The 23,408-nt window shown below is 31.6% G+C and overlaps 2 protein-coding genes across 2 annotated transcripts; one reads left to right on the forward strand and one right to left on the reverse strand.

Moving 5' to 3' along the window:
* The first annotated feature begins 10,393 nt into the window (after positions 1-10,393).
* Positions 10,394-11,074, forward strand: LOC109793023 (uncharacterized). Its single transcript, XM_020352486.2, has one exon. It carries the CDS (start codon positions 10,394-10,396, stop codon positions 11,072-11,074), a length of 681 nt encoding a protein of 226 aa, XP_020208075.2.
* A 2,439-nt stretch (positions 11,075-13,513) lies between these two features.
* LOC109793024 (serine carboxypeptidase 1) lies at positions 13,514-17,946 on the reverse strand. The gene is made up of 8 exons (XM_020352487.3): positions 17,552-17,946; positions 16,379-16,486; positions 16,002-16,273; positions 15,640-15,891; positions 15,331-15,437; positions 14,849-14,950; positions 14,430-14,535; positions 13,514-13,875 (listed from the first exon to the last, which is right to left on the reverse strand). The coding sequence occupies exons 1-8, from the start codon at positions 17,925-17,927 to the stop codon at positions 13,717-13,719; spliced, it is 1,482 nt and encodes a 493-aa protein (XP_020208076.2). The 5' UTR covers positions 17,928-17,946; the 3' UTR covers positions 13,514-13,716.
* Between the last annotated feature and the right edge of the window lie 5,462 nt (positions 17,947-23,408).

The following is a 23,408-nucleotide window of genomic DNA, read 5'->3' on the forward strand; positions in this document are numbered from 1 at the left end:
CACAATCATGCACAAATGTCAAGGGATGACATTTTGTTGATGCATGTTATCAAGAAGAAAATCAAGATCGATTGGGTATCGGTTGTGAATGATTGTATGTGGAAGGCTAGAAGGAAGGAAGACGGCCCAATCCCTTATGCTCTTTTGTTGTCCAAGATTTTTGAAATTTCTGGTATAGATTTATCTGGAGAAAGAAAAATAATTTTGCATGCTTCAAACAAGATAGAAAAGTCTTCATTGCATCACATGGGGATGCTTAAGCAAGAAGACAAGTGGGTGTTTAAAGGCGATGTACCCCCAACTCCGGAGCAGGCAACCGATGAAGACGGTGTTCCGTCACACGATGAAGATCAGCCACCACAGGTGGAAACTGAACCGAGCAGGGAGCCTGAAGCGGAGCTGAAGCCGTTTTCACCCTTTGAGCAAATAATGATCAACAAGATGGATGTAGTGATGGAAATGTCGAGAAGACATGAGTCTTTGTTTTCCAGTATGCTTGACAGATTTGATGATCTGGACCATGAAGTGAGACTGATCAAGGCTCAACTTGGGATACCGGAGGATGAAGATTGATCTTTGTTTTGTTTTGATTAGTTTTAATTAGGAGTTTAAATTCTGGTTTGGAACAATTAATTTCAATTTGGTTGTAAGGTTTTTAATTTCTGAACAATTTTAATGTTTTGTTGTTGAACAATTTAAATTCTGATGAAATTGAAGTTTAGTTTACTGATGTGTTGACTTGATAGTGATTCCAAAGTCTGATTTGGAATGCTGGTGCTAAAATTCTCTGTTTTTGTGAGCATATGTGGAGATATTTTGGTTTTAATTTTGCTGGTTGATATGCTCTGGTTTTGTCTATTTTGGCTTGACTTGGTCTGATTTGTGACTCATTGGTGCACAAATGACTTGAATTTGATGAATTTGGATTGCTGAACTTTTTATATTATGATGCTTTGTACATGGCTTATAATTGTCAATCTTGGCTTACTTTGTTTTTGATAATGCCAAAGGGGGAGAAATGGTATGGTAGTATGGTAGTGTGTGTATAGTTGTTGTTTTTGCAGGTATTGTGCTTGTGTGTGTGTAGTGTGCAGGTTTTATATGTTGGAGTTAAAGGCACAATATGAAGATTGAAGCACAATAGCATTGGGTTGATAATCATGGGTTGATAATCATGGGTTGTCATCATCAAAAAGAGGGAGATTGTTGAGCTTAGGAGAGCTTGAAGCCTAAAGAAGTTTTGATGATCACAACACAAGTGTACAACAACAACTTACAACTTGGAAGCTCAAAAACAAAGTCAAAGAAAAGTCAAGAACATGCTATGTAATGGAGCAATGTAATAGAGTTTAGAAATTAAGTTGTTTTGAATGAGATTTTATATTGTGTGTGCTTAGTATGCTTTGTGCATAATCAAATCTATATCTAAACTAAGTAGAGAGTATATGATGATGAGTTAAAACATTGAAAAATTATTTTGAGACTTAAAATGAAGTTTTACGTACTAACTCAAAATAATCGATTATTGTTAAATATAATCGATTATTCCAGCAATAGGCAAAATGGGATGCCTTGCTGCAATAATCGATTATTTGCCAAAATAATCGATTATCCCAGGAACAACTTTCTGGAATAATCGATTATCCAGCAAAATAATCGATTATATTGTTCTTGGTTGGTTTCTAGAAAACCTGAAGAACAAAATAATCGATTATTCTTTAAAATAATCGATTATCTGTGTCTGAAACTTTTATAAATAGTTTGAACTTTGAGAAACTTCAGACAAGAGTTAGAACTGATAATCAATTTGTGAAAAACATTTTGTGGAGTCTTTGTGACATCTTGGAGAGTTTTCTTTGTGAAATCCAAGAGTGAAAACGTTTGTGAAAAGCTTGTGAGAAGATAATCATCATCATATTCTTGAAAGGGGAAGATAAAGATTTGTTCAAGAATTCCAGGTGAATTCATTCCTTTATTCTTTGTGAATCTTTGTAAAAAATCTTGAGAAGGGTTTCTCAAGTGGTAAGGTTTCTTGTAGTGGGTTCTACAAGGGGTGCTTTCTTGGGGTCAAGAAAGTGGTTATCTTTTGTGTTGAAGTATATGCATGTGTGTGTGCTTGTAAACCTTCTTGCTTAAGATAGTGAAACAAATCTTAATCAAGTGTTGATTAAGGACTGGATGTAGGTCACATGTGGAGTGGCTGAACCAGTATAAAAGACTTGTGCAATCTTCTTCTACCTTATCTTTTACTTTGAGTAATTGCTTGATTGAACATTAAAGAAGATAATTCTTGATTAACATGTGTATGTGAAAAATGTTGGTTTAAATCTGAATTAGAACATTGTATTTGAACCTCACAATTTTGTAATCAAGAAAGCATATTGCATTCATACTTTCATAACAAGTCTTTGAGAGAGCTTCATTTGAAAATTCAGTCTTAGAAAAGTTTAAAAGTGAAATAAAGATCCTACATACTCTGATAATTTTTAAAGAGTCATAGAATCCAATTCACCCCCCCCCCCCTCTTGGATTGTGCCATTCTTTTCTATCAACATAGACATAGGGAGTCTTCCAATAGGGAACCTAACATCACTCTTCCCCCATTCCATGGCAAAGACAATGTTGAAACTTATTTGGATTGGGAAATGAAAGTAGAACAATTATTTTCTTGCCATGGAGTGAGTGAAGAAAGAAAGGTTTCTTTGGCAACCCTTACCTTCCAAGGGCATGCCATGTATTGGTGGACCTCCTTAGAAAAAGATAGAAGAATAAACCATGAGCCTCCAATTCAATATTGGAATGAGCTTCGTAGTGCCTTGAGAAGGATGCATATTCCTCCATACTATGACCGTGAGCTTATGGACAAGCTACAAAGATTGAAACAAGGGTCATCTAGTGTGGAAGAATATAGGCAATCTATGGAGTTACTCATGATGAGGGCTGGGATAAGGGAAGAAGAGAGGACCACCATCTCAAGATTCCAAAGTGGCCTTAACCTTGAAATAAGAGACAAAGTTGAACTCTTACCATATAGAGATTTGAATGAACTTGTTCAACTTTGTTCTAGAATGGAGCACCAACTCAAAAGGAAAACTTTTAGAAAAGACTCCACTCCATCTTATTCCAACAGTTTCAAGAAGGAGGGCCCCTCTTCCAAACCTTTTCCTAAAGAAAAATAAAAAGAAACCTCTCAAAAGACATCTTCCAAAGAAACTAAGACAAGTGACATCAAGTGCTTTAAGTGTCTTGGTCGAAGGCACATTGTCTCTCAATGCCCAACAAAGAAAACCATGATTTTAAAGGGCCAAGACCACTATAGTAGCCTTGATGAAGCTACTTCTTCTTTTTCAAGTGATGAAGAAGGAATCTTGGAGTCCGAGGAAGAAATCTACCCTTGTGAAGGAGACTTGTTAATGGTTAGAAGGCTTCTTGGAAGCCAATCTAGTGATCTAGATCAATCCCAAAGAGAGAACTTGTTTCATACAAGGTGCAAGGTTTTAGAAAACACTTGTTCTCTCATTGTGGATAGTGGATCTAGATGCAATTGTTGTAGCACTAGATTAGTCGATAAGCTAGCCTTAACTACTATACCTCATCAAAAACCTTACAAATTACAATGGATCAATGAGGAGGGAGGTATTGTAGTTAATCAACAAGTGAATATACCTATCTCCATTGGCAAATACCAAGATGAAGTTTTATGTGATATAGTGCCATTGGATGCTAGTCATATTCTACTTGGAAGGCCTTGGCAATTTGACAAAAAAACTATTCATGATGGCCTAACCAACAAAATAAGTTTCCATCACCTAGGCAAGAAGATTGTGTTGTGTCCTCTATCACCTTCTCAAGTGTGTGAGGACCAACTCAAAATGAAAGTCAAAAGAGAGGGAGAAGAAAAAAAAAGTAGAAAACAAAGGAAAGAAAAAAAAGACCTTCCCCTAAAGAATAAAGAAGGGGAAGAGAAGGTGCCAAGTTTAGAGGCAAGTGTCCCCTCTAAAGAAGTTGTTCACAAAAGTGATCTATCCCTTAAAAATGACATCAAAAAAATACTTTTGATTGAACAACCTTTGTATCTTCTCTATTTTAAAGAGACACTTGCTGCCAGTAGTCATGAGCTTGAGTCTCTACCTCATGAGGTTCAAAAACTTTTAAAGGAGTTTGATGACCTATTTCCTCAAGAAGTCCCAAGTGGACTTCCACCCTTAAGAGGAATAGAACATCAAATAGACCTCATACCGGGTTCTAGTCTTCCTAATAGGGCCGCCTATAGGACTAACCCTCAAGAAACCAAAGAGATAGAAGCTCAAGTTGATGACTTGTTGAAGAAGGGTTGGGTTCAAAAGAGCCTTAGCCCTTGTGTTGTCCCCATTCTCTTGGTGCCTAAGAAAGATGGCAAATGGAGGATGTGCACTGATTGTAGAGTCATCAATAACATAACAATAAAATATAGGCACCCAATCCCTAGGCTAGATGATATGTTAGATGAATTGCATAGGGCCATCATATTTTCCAAGATTGACCTTAAAAATGGTTATCACCAAATTCGAATCAAAGAGGGTGATGAGTGGAAAACCGCTTTTAAGACCAAATTTGGTTTATATGAATGGTTAGTGATGCCTTTTGGCCTCACTAATGCCCCTAGTACTTTCATGCGCCTAATGAATCATATTCTTAGGGATTGCATAGGAAAATTTGTGGTTGTCTACTTTGATGACATCCTTGTATATAGTAAGACCTTAGATGAACATCTTGGACATCTAAGGCAAGTCCTAATAATTCTTAGAGTCAACCATCTCTATGCCAACCTTGAAAAATGTACTTTTTGTCAAGAACAAGTAAATTTTTTGGGCTTCATAGTTGGCAAAGAGGGAGTACAAGTTGACTCCGAGAAAATAAAGGCTACCCAAGAATGACCCACCCCAAAAAGTGTTGGAGAAGTTAGAAGTTTTCATGGCTTAGCTAGCTTCTATAGAAGGTTTGTAAAAGACTTCTCCACACTTGCATCCCCTCTTAATGATCTTGTTAAGAAGGATGTACCATTCCTTTGGGGTGAAGCCCAAGAAAAAGCTTTCAAAACCCTAAAAGAGAAACTCACCAATGCACCCATTCTAGCTCTACCAAATTTTGACCAAACCTTTGAGCTAGAATGTGATGCATCCGGTCTAGGCATAGGTGTTGTGTTACTTCAAGGAGGTCACCCCATTGCTTACTTTAGTGAAAAACTCTATGGGACCACCTTGAATTATCCCACCTATGACAAGGAACTCTATGCCCTCATAAGAGCTCTACAAGTTTGGGAGCACTACTTAGGGACTAAAGAATTTGTTATACACACCGACCATGAGTCACTCAAGTATCTTAGAGGGCAAGGGAAGTTGAATAAAAGGCATGCAAAGTGGGTGGAATATCTTGAACAATTCCCCTACATCATCAAATATAAGAAGGGAAAGAGCAATGTGGTAGCCAACACTCTCTCAAGGAGGCATACCTTGCTATCCACCTTAGGAACACAAATACTTGGCTTTGATGATGTAAAGGAATTGTATGAGCTTGATTTAGACTTCCAAGCCACTTATGCCAAATGTCTCCAAAAGTCTTTTGATGGATTCTATCTTCTTGAGGGGTATCTTTTTAGAATGGGAAAACTTTGCATACCCCAAGGATCCATTAGAAAGCTTTTGGTCAAAGAGAGTCATGAAGGAAGTCTCATGGGCCATTTTGGGGTTGACAAAACCCTAAGTTTCTTAAAGATTAAATTTTATTGGTCACACATGAGAATAGATGTCCAAAGGAATTGCTCCAAGTGCATTACTTGTTTAAAAGCTAAATCAAGAGTAATGCCTCATGGACTCTATACCCCCCTTCCTATAGCTAGCTCCCCTTGGGTAGATATTAGTATGGACTTTGTGCTTGGACTTCCAAGGACTCAAAAGGGATTTGACTCCATCTTTGTGGTAGTGGACCGTTTTAGCAAAATGGCTCATTTTATACCATGCCACAAAGTGGATGATGCTAGTTATATAGCTAAACTTTTCTTTAGGGAAGTGGTCCGCTTGCATGGTCTACCCAAAATAATTATGTCCGATAGGGATGCTAAGTTCCTTAGTCACTTTTGGAAGGTACTATGGGAAAAACTAGGAACAAAGCTTCTCTATTCTACTACTTGTCATCCTCAAACCGATGGCCAAACCGAAGTAGTAAATAGATCCCTATCCACTTTGTTAAGGGTACTCCTCAAAGGGAATAAGAAAACTTGGGATAATTGTCTCCCCCATCTAGAATTTGCATACAATAGAGTAGTCCATAAGACTACTAATCTTTCAGCCTTTGAAGTTGTTTATGGCTTTAACCCAATAACTCCTCTTGATCTATTACCCTTTCCTAACACCCCTTCTTTGTTTCACAAAGAATGAGTATCTAGGGCGGATTTTATTAAGAAATATCATGAAAAGATCAAGAGCCAAATTGAAAAGAAAACACAAAAATATGCCAAATACAACAACAAAGGAAGAAAGAAAATCACTTTTAAAGTTGGGGATTAGGTTTGGCTTCATTTGAGGAAGGATAGGTTTCCCACTCAAAGGATGTCAAAACTAAACCCTAGGGTAGATGGACCATTCCAAGTCCTTCATAAAATAAATGACAATGCATATAAATTAGACATTCCTTCTGAGTATGGCATTAGCTCATCTTTTAATGTATGTGATCTCACACCATTTTTAGGAGCTGAGGATTTGGATGAAGATTCTAATCTGAGGACAGATGCTTCTCAAGAAGGAGGAGATGATGGAGGACCATCCTTGAGGACACATGTGGGCCCCATCACTAGGTCCATGGCTAGGAGAGTTAAAGAGGAGGAGGGAGCTCACACACCAAGGGACACTCTCCTCATGATCATAGAGTATTAGTTCTCTCCTAAGCCTCATTAGTATAGGGTTTATTTTATTTTCCAATTTTACCCTTGTATTTTGGGGTGTTTAGGACTTAGAATTTATTTTCTTTTATATTTCCCATTTTACCCTTGTATTATGGGGTGCTCTAGATGATTAGGGTTTTAATTTTGGGCTAGGGTGTTAAATTAGGGGGTGACGCATTTTTTTGGTGTTCTTGGACCTATTTTTGGTGTTATAAAGGCTTAAGCCCAAGTGGAGGGCAAAGGTTGCATGGTCTTATCATGCACCTAGATATAGCCAATCTAAACCCAAAGATTCCATCCTTGGCCACCAAGTTGCATCTAGTGTTAATTTGCATCTCATTTGGAGTGCATTTGCCTTGTGAATTTTGGCCATGCATCCTCCAAATGCAACCCTAGATGCCTCCCCTCCTATAAATACCCAATGCCCCACACCTTGTAAATACTTTGGATTATATGATATTGAGTGAGCATTTTATGCCTCAAAATCCCATCCTTAGTCACTAGGTTACCTTTGGCTAACCTTCTCCTATCTCCACCATTAGAGAGTGAGAAACCTAGAGTGGCCTCCATCTACCTTTGGAGTGAGCCAACCTACTTGAGCAACCATACACCTCCACCTACACCCTTCATCATCTTCACGCCTAAATTTCCCTTCACTCTAAACGTCCATATCTCTTTTCCCCTTTGGTGAGCCTAGATCATGGGCAAGGTGACTCTCTTCAACACACCATTATCAACCATGGAAGGGAGGTCTCCATCAAGTTATCAAACCCCTTCGTCATACCTCCTCGGGTTTGGGGGGGATGTGTACTGGGGAATCAAACACCCCTTCGACCAGTGCACAACCCGGTATTCAACCACAAGGAAAGCTAGATACTCGCCACCACCAAAGCCACGTCACCCTAGGCCAAGCAGCCACCCAGTCACGAAGGCCGAAGGTCGAGTACCAGTTTGGCTAATGCATAACCCGAAAGGGTATTCGGCCAAATACCCCCTATTATTGAAGTCACATTATGTTAATTTTGGTTAGACAATAGAGGTCCACGTCAGCTTAGATTAAGGTATGAAACTCAAATTATTAATCTCTTAATCAAAAAGGCCCACGAGGCCCAAATAAGTCACTATAAATACAATATTGATGGGACAGAAAGGTAGGTATGATTATTTAATAATACAATATTTATTTCTCTGTAATCTGTACCGAATATTGACTTGAGCATCAGAGTGCCTTTGCAGGTACCCTTCCTTGCTTTCTGGACAAGGATTCGGGAAGTTATCACCTCAGTTTGGAAGAAAATTAAGTGTCAGAGAACATCAACGTAAGAATGTTTCCTAACATGAACAGAGAGGGGAAAAAAAAAAACCTGGTGACATGATCATGTCACCCTAAAACTAGTTGATACATTCATTTTAAAATCATTTTCTTTTGTTCTTTTTTCCCTTTACTTAGAATGCTTTGAGCTTTAAAATTGAGTAATATTGACTAAGATTGTGTTCTGTTTTTTTCTTCTGTAAATAAGAGAGCTGAGTGCTTCACGTCACTCTGCGTCGAAGTTTAATGTTGAAAGTATACTCACAATGCAAGGTGCTCTCATGGTATAATCCCAAGATTCAGGAAATGCACTTTCTTTTCTTCTCTGTTGGTTTTCTTGGATAATTTTACATCCTCTCTTTCAGCATATTCCGATATACTTGCTTTTATCGTGTTCTTTATCTGTTATTGTTGCCAATTATCTCTTTACATGTTATATTTTTGGACCGTGGTTCCACTTCTCTTAGTTGATTGCAAATTTAGTACGATGGATAATTCTAAATGTTAAGGTTGGTTCCCATTTTATGAGAATGAGCTTGTCAAAGATGTTCTCTTTGTCATAAGTATAATAATACTTGTTACTGTCCATCTACTGGTGGCTTTTAATCCTTTTTTTTCTGACTGGTATTGTTACTGTATAATGCCCTTTAGTTGACAACCTTCTCAAAGATGAATGAATGACATTATAAAAATTCCCTTGCTATGTTGCATATGGGCTTTTAGTGTTGACTTTTAAGATCATATTTATTTAACCTTTTTCAATGTTAAAATTTGTAGACTTGCATAATTGTATTTGTTGTAGACTTTTATACTATAAATGTAATATCCTTGTGCATAAAATATTGTTTTCCCTCCTGAACTTAAGGGGTATCCCCACAAACTTAATACACAAGTTTAAAATTTGACACCAAACCCCTTATCTTTGTTTTTGTTGAAAAAAGAACATTAAAAACATAAGTGTGTGATTAAACAAAATATAGATATTTAAATTAGTAGAAAATCTGCAGTATCACACGTAGAAAAGAGGCAAAAGCTGATTTGATGAGTTATAAACTCAGTTTTACACACATTAAAAATGTTTACAGTAAAGATTTAAATATTAAAATTGGCTAACTCCTTATTAGATAAGCAAATAGCAACATATACCTAAATTGACAAACAAACATCATTTACTTTTTCTGAACATAAACGACTTTTAACTAAATTTATAATTAAAATAAAGAACTACGACTTTAAAATATTTAATTATGACAATGAAAAATTCTCAACTTCAATTGAAAATGTTTGTTTCCCCATTATGATGGGTTGAAAATGTTTTCAATTGAAATTTCCTTCCCATTTTTTCATGGATCAAAAGAAAAGCAACATGTACTAATTCAACAACACACAACATAACCTCTACTAGTCTACTTTTTTTGTTGTCTCTCTTTAGTATTCTAACTCCAATGGCACCTCATCATTTGTCCTACAACTAGTATGTGTTTAATCTTTTCTATACTCAATTGGGTCTATATGGCTTGAGAGGAAATGGTAGGTCCTCCCTCTTCTATAACAGTAAGAGAATGAAAGAATACAGAAAAGACAGAATAAAGAACAGAATCAGTGTTTATTGCTCTGCCAAGTGTAGAGTTCCCTTCAAACAATTGTAATACAGTTTTCGTACAACTATTTTTGATGTCCCTTATCTATTTATAGGTCCCAATTTTAAAATTACTACATAGCTATTCTCCCTAGAACTAATTAAACTCTCTTTCTTCTAGCATATACTCATGATTTTTTGTTGAGAATCTGAATCAGCATCTATTATTTGAGTTTATGTCAGATTAATGGAGCATTATTAGAATTTCTACAGTTATGAATTTTAATTATAGGAATTATAGGTGTTATTACACTTTTATGAGTATTTACATTTGTCATTTAGTTTTATGTTTATGAGCAGAATTTGTATCAGCTTTCAATTGTGTTTTGTGTATTTAAAAGGTTACAAGCATGAATAAAAATATGAGTTTCAGCCTTCTAATTTTTTTGAATTCTAACTAGTGGTATCAAGAGCTTGCTTCTTACAGGCTGTGAGGAAAAGTTTATTGAGCGCTAAACACATTGAGATTGAGTGCAAACACTAAATTGAGTGATTTATTTTTTAAACAATTTTTGGTGCAAGGATGTCTACTTCCACCAATTCACCTGCAATTCTAATGTTTAATGGTGAAAATTATCATATTTGGGCCGTCATGATGAAATTTGTTTTAAGATCTCAAGGCTTATGGAATGTTGTAATTTCTGAAGCTAATCCACCACCATTGAGAGAAAATTCAACCATTGCACAAATCAAAGCTTATGAGGAGGAGAAGTTGAAGAAAGATAAAGTCATCACTTGTCTACATGCAGGACTTGCAGATCATATTTTTACTAAAATCATGGACTTGGAAACACCTAAACAGGTGTGGGACAAGATTCAAGATGAATTTGAAGGCAGTAGCAGAGTCAAATATGTTAGACTTCTCACATTGAAGAGACAATTTGAATTGATGAAGATGGAGGATAATGAATCTGTTAAAGATTATTTTGGCAGATTAATGGATGTTGTGAACCAAATGCGACTTCTTGGTGAAACATCATCTACAGATCAAAAGGTTGTCGAGAAAATCATGGTTTCAATGCCTGAAAGATTTGAAGCCAAGATTTCTGCAATTGAAGAGTCTTGTGATTTGCAAACTCTCACAATTACTGAATTGACCAGCAAGCTTCACGCACAAGAGCAAAGAGTCTCCATTAGAAGTGATGAAGCTGTTGAAGGTTCCTTTCGAGCAAAGCACAATGGAAGGAATTTTGGAAAGTCATGAACTTTTAATAAGAACAAAGAAAAAGATAAAGGTTCTTCGAGAAAAGGAAATTTTTTGCCTTATTTTCATTGCCAAAGAACCAACCATTCTAAAGAAGATTGTTGGTTTAAAGATAAACCATTTTTTCACTGTAATTTTTGCAATAAAAATGGTCATAGTGAAAAGTATTGCAGATTAAAGAAGAATTAGCCTGAACAACAACTAGAAAAATAGGCAAATGTGATTGAAGAAAAAAATGATGATGAAGATGAGTATTTATTTATGGCATCTCAAGAATTCAATTCACATGAATTGAATACTTGGTTCATTGACAGTGGTTGCACTAGTCACATGACTAAATATTTTTTACCTCCATTGACAAATCAATTGAGTCAAAAGTCAAGATGGGAAATGGTGAAATTGTACAAACCAATGGAGAAGGAACAGTTTCTATTGCAACCAAGAAAGGTATGTTAATTGTAAAAGATGTTCTCTACATTCCAAAATTGGATCAAAATGTTCTTAGTGTTCCACAAATGCTAAGGAATGGTTATGAAGTCTCTTTTAAAGAGAATTATTGTTTTATCATGGATGAACATGGTTTAGAGATTGCAAAGATTGAGATGACCAAAAACGGTTTTTATTTGAAATTTGATTTGGTTGAAGATCATGATTTTATTGCTAAAATTGATGAGAGTAATGTTTGGCATGAAAGATTTGGTCACACTTTTATGCAATATGTATTTGATATGACAAATTTCAACAAATGGTATTCAAAGACAGGAGGAGGAGTTAGATTGAATGACAGAAGATCAATTGGCAGACATCTTCACAAAGACACTTCCAAAAGGAAAGTTTGAAAACTTGAGAGGGAAACTTGGAGTTAATAGCTACTGATACAAGGAAGAGTGTTGAGAATCTGAATCAGCATCTATTATTTGAGTTTATTTCAGATTAATGGAGCATTATTAGAATTTCTATGGTTATAAATTTTAATTATAGGAATTATAGGTGCTGTTACACTTTTATGAGTATTTACATTTGTCATTTAGTTTTATGTTTATGAGTAAAATTTGTATCAACTTTCAATTATGTTTTGTGTATTTAAAAGATTACAAGTATGAATAAAAATATGAGTTTCGGCCTTCAAATTTTTCTGAACTCCAAACATTTTTTTTTCCAATGATGATCTAGTGTATAAAATTTTCTCCACTGATACTTGTCAATAGCGGTGCTGCGAAATTAGATTATCCTCATTTTTTTTTTCTTTCTTTGGAGTAAAAGATACTTAATATCTTATCAATTAGTTTTGTTAATTAGTTAATTATGATCTGTCTCTTTGAAACAATTTAGTGGACTATATTAATATAAGTCAGTGAAATAAAATTAACATTGTCTTTTAAAAAGTGTATATAAAACTCTTAATGTAATTTTATATTATCTTTTGCTTTGTTTCGATTAATTGAAATCAATTTAATTGTACTTTTAAGACAATGTACTCATTTTCGATTAACACACTTCAAATTTGGAGATTTTTTTACAGATGATGGAAAATAACGAGATATACATTGTACCGTACCCTGAAAACAACTGGCAACATTCCAGGTTGGTAGGCCATCTTATTCTGCTATTACTTTTATTCTATATTGCTTAATGGATTTAAAATTATGTTTTATTATAATTTTTGGCATCGTGTGACATATTTTCATAAAATATTAGTCGTATTCTTTTTAACATTTTTTATTGTGGTTAAGGACATATTTTTTAAACATATAACAAAAGAGCAAAAGTAAAATCAAAAATAATTATGACGAACATCTAAAATAATAAAAAGATAAAGTTTGAAAATTTAATTAAGGAAGAAATTGTTGAGAAAACAATTGAAATTTTTAAATTCAAATATTTAAGATATTTTTAAAATTTTAAAAAATATTATTTTCTTATAAGGATGTTATTTAAAATTAAAATATATTGTATTTATTTTAGGAATTTGTTTTCCCTTTTAATATTAAGATATTAGGTCAAGAAATAGATCTTGAGATGGGAAGAACCACTACACTTTTAGAAGAGTCATCATCCTAAGTGAGAAAAGAAGATTATATGAAAAAGAGCTTACTAGTTAGAAAACTTGTGAAGGAGAATTTGCCTAGTTTCACAAGAATACTTGAGTTCAGAGTTTCCAAATTTCACTTGCAAAACTTGTTAAAGGGGTTTCAAGTTTTATTGACAAAACTTGTGAAATACAGTTTTCAAGTTTCACTTACAAAACTCGAACGTAGAGTTTCAAAAATTTTGAGATAATCAATGTTCTTATGAATATAGACATGACTGACCAATCTATATTAGATAAAATTTTAGATAAAATTTTGTGATCTTTCTTTCTTTCTCTACCTTAAGGTGTTTTTGTGTCATCATTGTGCAAAAAGAAAAGTGTCTTTTTGTTCCCAACAAAAACAAACATGAAAGACTAACAACTTGCGAGAGCTGTTTTTTGCCAAGTATTCAACAAAATTACATAGCATGTCAATAAATTGATACATGACAAATCTATTATTTGAAACTGAAATTTTCATTATAATCTAACTAATAGAGTTTGCATAAAGTGCAGCTCAAGTTGGTGAGGTGCATTAATGAATTTTAAAAGTTGAAGGCATGGGTCATACTTAGAACCCTTTCCCTGGAGAAGCAGGAGGGAGGCTTCCATTGAGGAACGAGAAGATCAAGGTCAGAGCTCTTGCTGGTTGCCAGCTTGGAACCTCATGTCCTGCTCCTCTAACGGTAGCAAATGTCACTCCTTTGTATTTCACCACAAATCCTCCAACCTGCATGTGATTATCAGAAGTTGGTCATGTTAAAAAATATAATATATTAATTGGTCTAGAAGAAAACTCAATAATCGGTGTCAAATCATAAATTTGATGCCACAATCTGGCTTTTGATAAGGTTTGAAATTGTAGTCATGGTTACAGTAACTGTTTTGCTGCAATCCTTGATATTACGAATAATTTTGGACAAATGCGAGTTATATATATGGCTATAATTGTGGTTGCAGACCGTTCTCTAAAGCCTTTCTTTTGATGATTAAAATCAATATATGTAATAGTTGACACAAACACATTCATCTTTACAGAATTTTTCTGTGTGTTTTGTGTACCTCTGAAAATCAAACCGTTCAGCAATATCAATTAATACTAATTGTTCAAAGGCTTGAGTTTCTAACCATGCACAAGTCAACTGTATTTTATTGTGACTGGAAAAGGCTGTGTTGGAGGCAATACTCAAAAATCTTTTAGCTATTATTTGCGAGTGAAAGGAAATGTTAAACAGGGAGAAATAACGTAAAAATACTTAAAGAATTAATTATTAATTTTAGTACCTCATTTCCAGAATACCATGCACGCCAAGGAACCTGAATAGGGAGCTTGAGGGTGTTGATTGCATATCTGGAAGATGTGACTGGCACCGCTGCATCAGTATCACCACTGTATAGAATAACACGTCATGTAAATTTAGTCTCGGAATACATAAAACAAAGTTGAAACCTCATTATTGTAATCTAGTGGTTGGGGTAGTGGAGCTTTGTCATTACTCATTACAGAAAGATTTCCAAGGAATCAGAATATGGGTAAGACATACGTCCTACATGCTAATTCAGAAGGGAAAAAAATGATAACTATCCAAGGGTACATTTTATTTTGTAGTGTATATGTTGTAACTATGGCGTTCTCATGGTTCTAGCTGCTTCAACTTGTCATAACATTGTTTAATATAAAACTTTAGGGAAATTGAACTTGCCTGTATATCCACAATCCAATGTCACTGCCGATGAGATACTTGATGGCAGGTAGGATGGTAGTAGGGCTGTCGTTCCATTTCATCGAAATATTACTGTTAGTTCTGCAAAATATGATAGATGATTAGTTAGCAATTAACTTAAATAGTAGTGTTTGATCGAGAAAATGAATTTTATTTTCATTTTTTGCTTTGATAAATAATTACAAAAGTCTTTTTTCAGTACACCACAAAAGTTCTCTGAATTGAGATCGAAGGTAGTTGATAACATTCTTCTCACTTTCCCAAATTATTAGGTGTGCTGTGACAGCCAATTTTCCATAATCTCAAGCAATTACTATTACATGTCATGTAAAGATTAATTGGAGACTGAGTTCCAAATTAACTAGTAATTTTTCCTCCCTTAACTACAAATGCACTAGAAACATTCTTTCAATTCAAATAGGTTTATAGTTTTTTTGATTTTCCAAGTTATTGTAGATTACCCGCAGTGGGTCCAGTTTGTGGGTTTTGCATGAAGAGCTAGTTGGACCTCTGGCCTATTAAAATAGGCTTCGCCGTAGTAACCAGAACACGGGTCAAAATCATATACCTGAAATTAAGTGTCAGAGAGTACTGACAATAAAAATAAACTGAAATGAACAGCGCATGTGATTTCTATAATGATATGCTCATTTTGGTTCAAAACTGGTGTTACTATTAAAATAAATGATTTTCACATCTATGTACAAGTTTGAATTATTTTGCCCTCAAACAATGATGCACATCCGGATATAGGAGTATGTATTACTTACAGAACCAGTTGATCCATTTTTGAGAGAAGGGTCGTGACACAATGGAGCATAGATGTTATAGAAGTCCAAGTTTCCTCTCTCAATCGCAGCCATTGTTGTTGCATTGTCACATGCTGCCGTAATGTTTTCAGATGCAAAATCGCAGTACTTCTCAATCAACTCGTGGGTTTCATCCGAGCTCAAAGCATGAGTCCATAAATAATCAGCCATTCCCTTTGAACCTGTAGCTTCATCAATCAATGCATTCCCTATCTGAAAATTTCAGTACAAATTAAGAATTGAAGTTAAAAATGAGATGGTAAGTGGTATGGAAAAAAATAGGCATCATTTGCAGTAGTAGTAGTGGTAGATTTTGAACATACAGCAATGCCTTTGAGGTTAATACTTTGGTGACTGATTTTATTGTTCACCAAAATAGTGTATGCAAGCTGAGGCACATAATGGCCAGCATAGCTCTCTCCAGTGATGTAAAAATCATGGGTTTTGTACTGTGGAAACCTCTCTAACCAATTGATGAGGAAAACATAGGAATCTTTAGCAGTTGAGTTATCTCCTCGTGTTTCATAATCAGATGTGGTGTTTGAGTAGGAAAAGCCCACTCCAGCAGGGGATTCCAAGAACAGCACATTTGCCACTGCATAATGCACCATTATATGTTAACATATTCATGTCTTTTTGAAGTGCATCAAATAGGTAAAAAAATATAGAAATACAATTTTACTGATGATGCCTATCTCACCTTCATTCCAAGCATATTTGTTACGATAAAGTGTTTTCCCATCAGAGTTTATTCTAAAAGGTCCCAATTCTTCAAAGGCACCATACCCCAACGAGGAACAACCGGGTCCTGTGAATTTCAAACACTATATTGTTAGAATCTTTTAAGCAAATGGCAATCCTACCATTCTCACGTGAATGATCTGTCACTCAAAAATGTTGTGGTTTACATAGAGATGTGAGTCTGTAAAGTTCAGAAGATGATAATTAAAACATTTAATCAAGTTTAATCATGTTCATTTATATTCATGGGGACAACTATATAAACTGATATTTTTGTTTCATTACTACGAAAAGCGAAGACTAAGATTTACCATCAATTAAATAGAGATAAAGCCCCTTTCCATTAGGCATGGTAACGGGGTGGGCGTGGGTTTTACTTTCCCCGCTCCCGCCCTCGCGATTTAAACTGTCTCCGCCTCCGATACTTGAGGTAAAATCTGGGAACTTATCTTCGTTCCTGGCAGGATTCGAGTTTTGGGATAAAATCTGGATACTCATCTTCATCCTGGCAGGATTCGAGTTTTCTCACTCCCGCCCCCGCTCACACTCTTACCTTTTTTCTTCTTTTAAATAAATATGAACAATTTTTAAAAAATAAAAAAAAAAGTATAATAATATAAATTTTTACATATAAATATTTTTAATTTTGGTTTATATATATATAAAAATAATTTTTAATTATATTATTAAGCAGAGCGGGAACTAGGGCGGGTATTAACATCCCTGCCCCCGCCCCCGCCCTCGCCCTCGTCCCCGTCCCCGTCCCCGTCCCCAATTTTATTAATTGAAAAAAATCTAAACCCGAATCCAAACCCAATAAGCACCTTTACCAAAAAAAAAACCCAATAAGCACCAATTTTTTCCGTATAAATCAGGACAGGTTCCGGTAAATATCTACGAGGGCGAGTTAGATTGTCATGACTACTTTCCACTAGGACAATAAGAATGGTTAAGAATATTTAATACATTTCATTGAATGTTTCTAACTAGTAAACAATTTATCACCTCTTCTTATCTTATGTTGTGTTTACTGCTTAAAAAATGATATGGCAGACATAAAAAAGCAAAAGTAGAAAAGAGACACGAAAAAGAGCATTAGTTATCAGCACGAAACAACGAGTTATTTTTTTACCTCCATTTAGCCACAACACTAAAGGTTTAGTCGAGGGGTTATATGGAGACTCCACAAAATAATAGAAAAGTTCTCTTCCAGCCACTGGATCAACCGTGACATAACCTGAATATTGATCAAAATTCACTCCAGAAGGCTGGCCAGGCAATGTGAGAATCTTGTCAGCTTGGCTCAGCCCCTTTTGTGGTGCAACATAAGCAGAAGAATGAGATTTCAATGCTTCTTCCTCCGCCCATGGAAGAGTCACAGGAGGATTCTGTGATCTCCTAGACATAATCAACTCATTTAGTTTATCAGCCTGACTGGCTTTGCTGTAGGGAAGAAGAACCAAGAGACTCAAATTGAGTAAACAAGCATAAAGAGGAAGCTTCTTCATATTGTTCTCTACTTGGTTATGTTGAGAGGAGTGTGTGACTAAGAACAAATAGCAGATTTAAATAAGAAAATTTGCAACCACACATGAAACAAGTCATTAAATACTAAAACTAATTAACTTTCAAATTTATGATGAGATTATTTTATGGTATTTATCTAAAGAGATATTTTATGAGGGTTATTTTTATAAAGTTATTATACAAGCATACTCCAGAATAATGAGATATTATTCACTTGGGCATAAACTCTCACAATTTTACTTTTGATTATTACCCAAAATGTTTCTCTAACATTGGAGTATGTGTGTGCTTTATAGGTTATTATTTTTTTTTCTTATTTTATTGATGTAGAACTTGTTTGTATTTCAACAATCCTCCCTTCAACTAAGGGATTTAACCTTTCAAGCAGCTCGCGTTGGACCTAAACTCTCACGATTTTACTTTTGGTCATTACCAAAAAAATCTCTCTAACATTGGAGTATGTGTATGCTTTATGAGTTATTATTTGTTTTATTTTATCAATATGAAATTTGTTTGTATCTCAATAATTTACAAGAAAAATAAAAAATTGCAAAAATTTTAAAATATTTAATCAATGAGAAAAATCTCAACGCCAACAGATTCCTGGCAACACGTTACTTGATTTCTATGTCCTAAGCTTTTATGTAATTATATATATGGCTTCATTTGAGGACTTCTTCTTTAAGCTTGTGTTTGATAGAAAGAAAAGAAATAAATAAGAAATAGAGTGAAGATAAATAAAAAGTAAAGAGAAATAGAAAAGAAATAAAATAAAAATTTGGTTGTTTGGTTAAAATAAATAATTGAAAAATAAAAAATGTGAGAGAAAAAAATTATATAAATTATTTAAACATAAATGTAATTATATAAATTATTTTTATAAAAATAAAACAAACTATTATAAAAAGTAATCAATTCGCACAAAAATAATATAATACTAATACTAATAACTGTTACATTTTACGCATATTATACCAAACACAATTTTTGATATTAAGTCTATATAATTGCATCATCTTTTATGAAGTGTATTGAATTATAATTTTGAAAGACATTTTTAACACACAAAAAATGTTGTGAATTTTAATAAATTTTAAAAGATTTTTTATGGATGACATAACTTTTAGGATTTTAATCAAAAAAAATTTAGTCAGATTTTAATGAATTTATATTAGAAGATTTTAAAGAATTTTATAGGTTTCATGGAAAAATATAGATTTGTAATACTAAAAGATTTAATAAAAAAATATAACATAAATAATAAAAAAAAAAAGTAAAATTAATACAATTTTTTCCCTATTTTTTGACAAATAATTGTCTCCACCTTTTTACTTAAAAATAATGAAACGTGATTTAAAAATATTAAATATTTCTTCAATCACATTTCTTAAGAATATATGACGTAAATGAAAATTTTCATTTTTATTTTGAGAGTCATTATCATGACTTACAAAAAAAATTTTAATATATGTTTCAAAATTTTATATTTCAATGTAAAGAGAGATAAAGATTTAAGAAAGATAAATATTTTAATGTGATAATTAATTTCAATCCAATTATGTATTTTTTTTTAAAACTGCAATAAGTTATGAAATTAATATTTTATCTTTTTACAGTTTCCATATTAATGTTATATATATATATATATATATATAATGTTAGAATAATAAATAGTTAGTAATTATTAATATTAATATTTGTAATAACATTAATAGTTGACCAAATACATTAATATCATTATATTTATAACTAATATTCAAATGTTATAAAAAAAATAAATTTATTATTATAGTTTTAAATTCATAATAAATATATTCATTAAAAATAATAAATTTTTAGTTATAAAAAAGCGAAAAATAAAATTAGTGTTATCAAAATAATTTCAAGAAACTTATTTAAACTTATTAGTAATTACTAATTAGTAATAAATAACATTAATAGTTGACCAAATACATTATCATTATATTTATAACTAATATTCAAATGTTATAAAAAAATTATTATTATAGTTTTAAATTCATAATAAATATATTCATTAAAATACTAAATTTTTAGTTATAAAAAAGCGAAAAATAAAATTAGTGTTATCAAAATAATTTCAAGAAACTTATTTAAATATTACACGATGTATATATTAAAACTTATTTAAATCTTAATCAAATAATTTTTTTAATAAATTTCATAAATTATATATCATTTGAAATTAGTGAAAATGAAAATAATTAATGATTGATAAACTGTGATATAAAATAATTATAATTAAATTAGTAAGTAATAATCTCGTATAAGTAATTAGAGATTAAATCATTATTATATATATATATATATATATATATATATGGAATGTAAGATAGGTACAAGTTTGATAAATTTGATATTATCAAAAGATAAATAGTTTTATCATGATCATTATTTTATAGTATATATTTTATAATTTTTAAAATTTGATTTTATTTTAAATTTTTTAATTATTAATAATATAAAGGAAAGAAATTCATGAGACAATTTCCTTCCCTCCAAAAACTTTCAACTCCTCTCCAAAATTTCTTCCAACAAAATCAAATATAAATATAATTATATAAATATTTTTATATAAATAAAATAAAATAATAAAAAAATAATCAATTTACACAAAATAAGTATAAAATCAATATTAACAATTACAACATTTTGCACGTATTATAGCAAATATAATTTTTTATATTAAGTTTATATAACATCATCTTTTATGGAATATATTGGATTTGAATTTTGAAAGAAAATTTTAGCATAAAAAATTATTGTGAATTTTAATGAATTTTAAAAGACTTTGTAGAGATGTCATGACTCTTAGAATTTTAATCACGACTTTCTAATTATTCAAGTTTTAATGGATTTATATTATAAGACTTTAAAGAATTTTATGGATTTCATAGAAAAACATGGATTTATAATACTACAAGGTGTAATAAAAAAAATATAACATAAATAATAAAGAAAATTAAAACTAATATAAATTTTATATCTTTTGACATATAATTATTTCTATCTTTTGATGAATAATTTTCTCTATGTTTTGACTTAAAAATTGTTAACTGTGATTTTAAAATATTAAATATTTTTTCAATCAGATTTCTTAAGGATACACAGAATAAATTAAAAACTTCATTTTCATTTTTAGGATTATCATGACCTTCAAAGTCTTTTTAATATATATATCAAAGGTTTATATTTTAGTATTAAAAGAGATAAATATTTAAGAGAGATAAATATTTTAATGCAATAATTAATTTCAATCAATTTATGTGATTTTTTCTTTTACCATTACTTTGAGAGTAAATTATGTTAGTCTCTCATGAGAGATAAGAGTATTGCATTTCCCTCCCCTCTTATATTAAAATATACAATTTAGTTTATTTAACTTAACATCATTAATGTAAATTACATTTTTCTTTCTTGACATATAAGTATTATACTATCCACCCTACATATATTAAAATATAAAATAAATTACATTTTTATCACTTAAAGTTTCAAGTATTATTTTATCACGAGTTTTTTACTCAAATAATATATTTTTAAAAAATATTTACCCAAATAGCAACTGTGCAAATTTATTTCTCCAATTAGCACTATTTACTGTTTACATATTTTTTTAAAAAAAATTTCGTTGTAGGTCCAGGTTATCTGGGAATTTTGCATATGTAACGGCCCGTTCTGCAACCAGAACGGCTTGTTCTGCATGCAACCTCGTAGTGTTATTTTTGCATCTGGAACGGCCCGTTCTTAAACTAGAACGGGCCGTTCTAGAGTTCAATTTTTTCACATAACCTAAATGTTGGAATGACCCATTCTAAACTAGGGATTTTAGCCCTTTTTAGTTGTTTGGAACTGGCCGTTCTGGCCAATTTATGCACTATACTTTTTTTTTTTTATCAATGTAATATGAGTTTTAATGTTTAGCTTATAAACTATTATAAGTATACATTATTAAGACATGTTTTCATAATGTGATGTGCAGGTTATCCAGATTTTTCATTATTAGTCACAGTTTGACTCGTACAAGTTTGGAATCTATTAAGACAAGGTCCCATTATTATTATCTCATGTTTTTGAGTTTAAGACACTATAGTTTCATACTGCAAAGGTGTTTCCTTTAAATCTAGCTTCAAACTTAGCATTGTAGCGAACACAATTTACGCTTTCAACACAACACAACGTACTCTCAAAGAGTAACATCAAGTAATTAAATTTATTGAATATTAACATTATAAATATAACTAAATAAATTTATTAAAACTCATTACAACAATAAAATCAATGGTGACGGGAACTAAATCCATGACCAATATTTGGACATGTCTTCCTAGTGTGACCAGAAGTTTACAATAGGAATAATTTTTTACACAGATTGTATTGTTCTCTAATTAAATTAATTAGTAATAAATAGGCTGAATTGTATTTTGATCCCTCAAGTATTGTAATTGGCCAGTTTTGATCCCTAAAGTTTTAATTGGTTAATTTTAGTCCTTAAAAAATTGTAATTGTGCGATTTTGGTCCTTCAATAATTGAACAATTTTAGTCCCTCAAATATCATAATTGTGCGATTTTAGTCTCTCCTATTAAAAATTTAATAATCTTAATATATATATATATATATATATATATATATATATATATATATACACACAATGTTTTAAAATTATATAATTATTTGTTTATTCAAGTTAAAGCATATTATAATTTTCTTTGATGCATCAAATGATATATATTTATTATTAATAAATAAATAAAATTTATATATTATTATTTTTATAATATTACTGATAAATAATATCAATAATATTATTAATATATTTATAGATAAATTAATAATTTGATAAATATAATTTATTATATGTTAATATACTTTTACAAAAATATGAATATATTAATTAGAAATATACATATCTTTTGTCATATATTTATATTTTTGTAAAATTATATTAATATATACTAAGTCATATTTATCAAATTATTAGTTTATCTATAAATATTATTGATATTAATTTATCAGTAATATTAAAATACTAATAATATATAATTTTATTTATTTAGTTATAATAAATATATATTATTTTATATATTAACAAAAATTATAATATATGTTAACTTAAATAAGTAAATAATTGTATAATTTTAAAAAATTATATATATATATATATACAAATTCTAAAATTACTAAATTTTTAATGAGAAAGACTAAAATTGCACAAGTATAATAGTTGAGTGACTAAAATTGTTTAATTAAAAATTAAAGGACTAAAATCACGCAATTGTAATCTTTTAAGGACTAAAATTACTCAATTAAAACCTTGAGGATCAAAATGCACAATTGCAATTATACTTGAGGGATTAAAAACACAATTAAGCCTAATAAATAACATTATTTACGAACAAAATGCATTATTATTATATTTATAGTTATTATTTAGAAGAAATC

This window comes from Cajanus cajan, chromosome 2 (genome assembly GCF_000230855.2).
Source record: "Cajanus cajan strain Asha chromosome 2, NIPB_CcT2T_4, whole genome shotgun sequence".
NCBI lineage: Eukaryota > Viridiplantae > Streptophyta > Magnoliopsida > Fabales > Fabaceae > Cajanus > Cajanus cajan.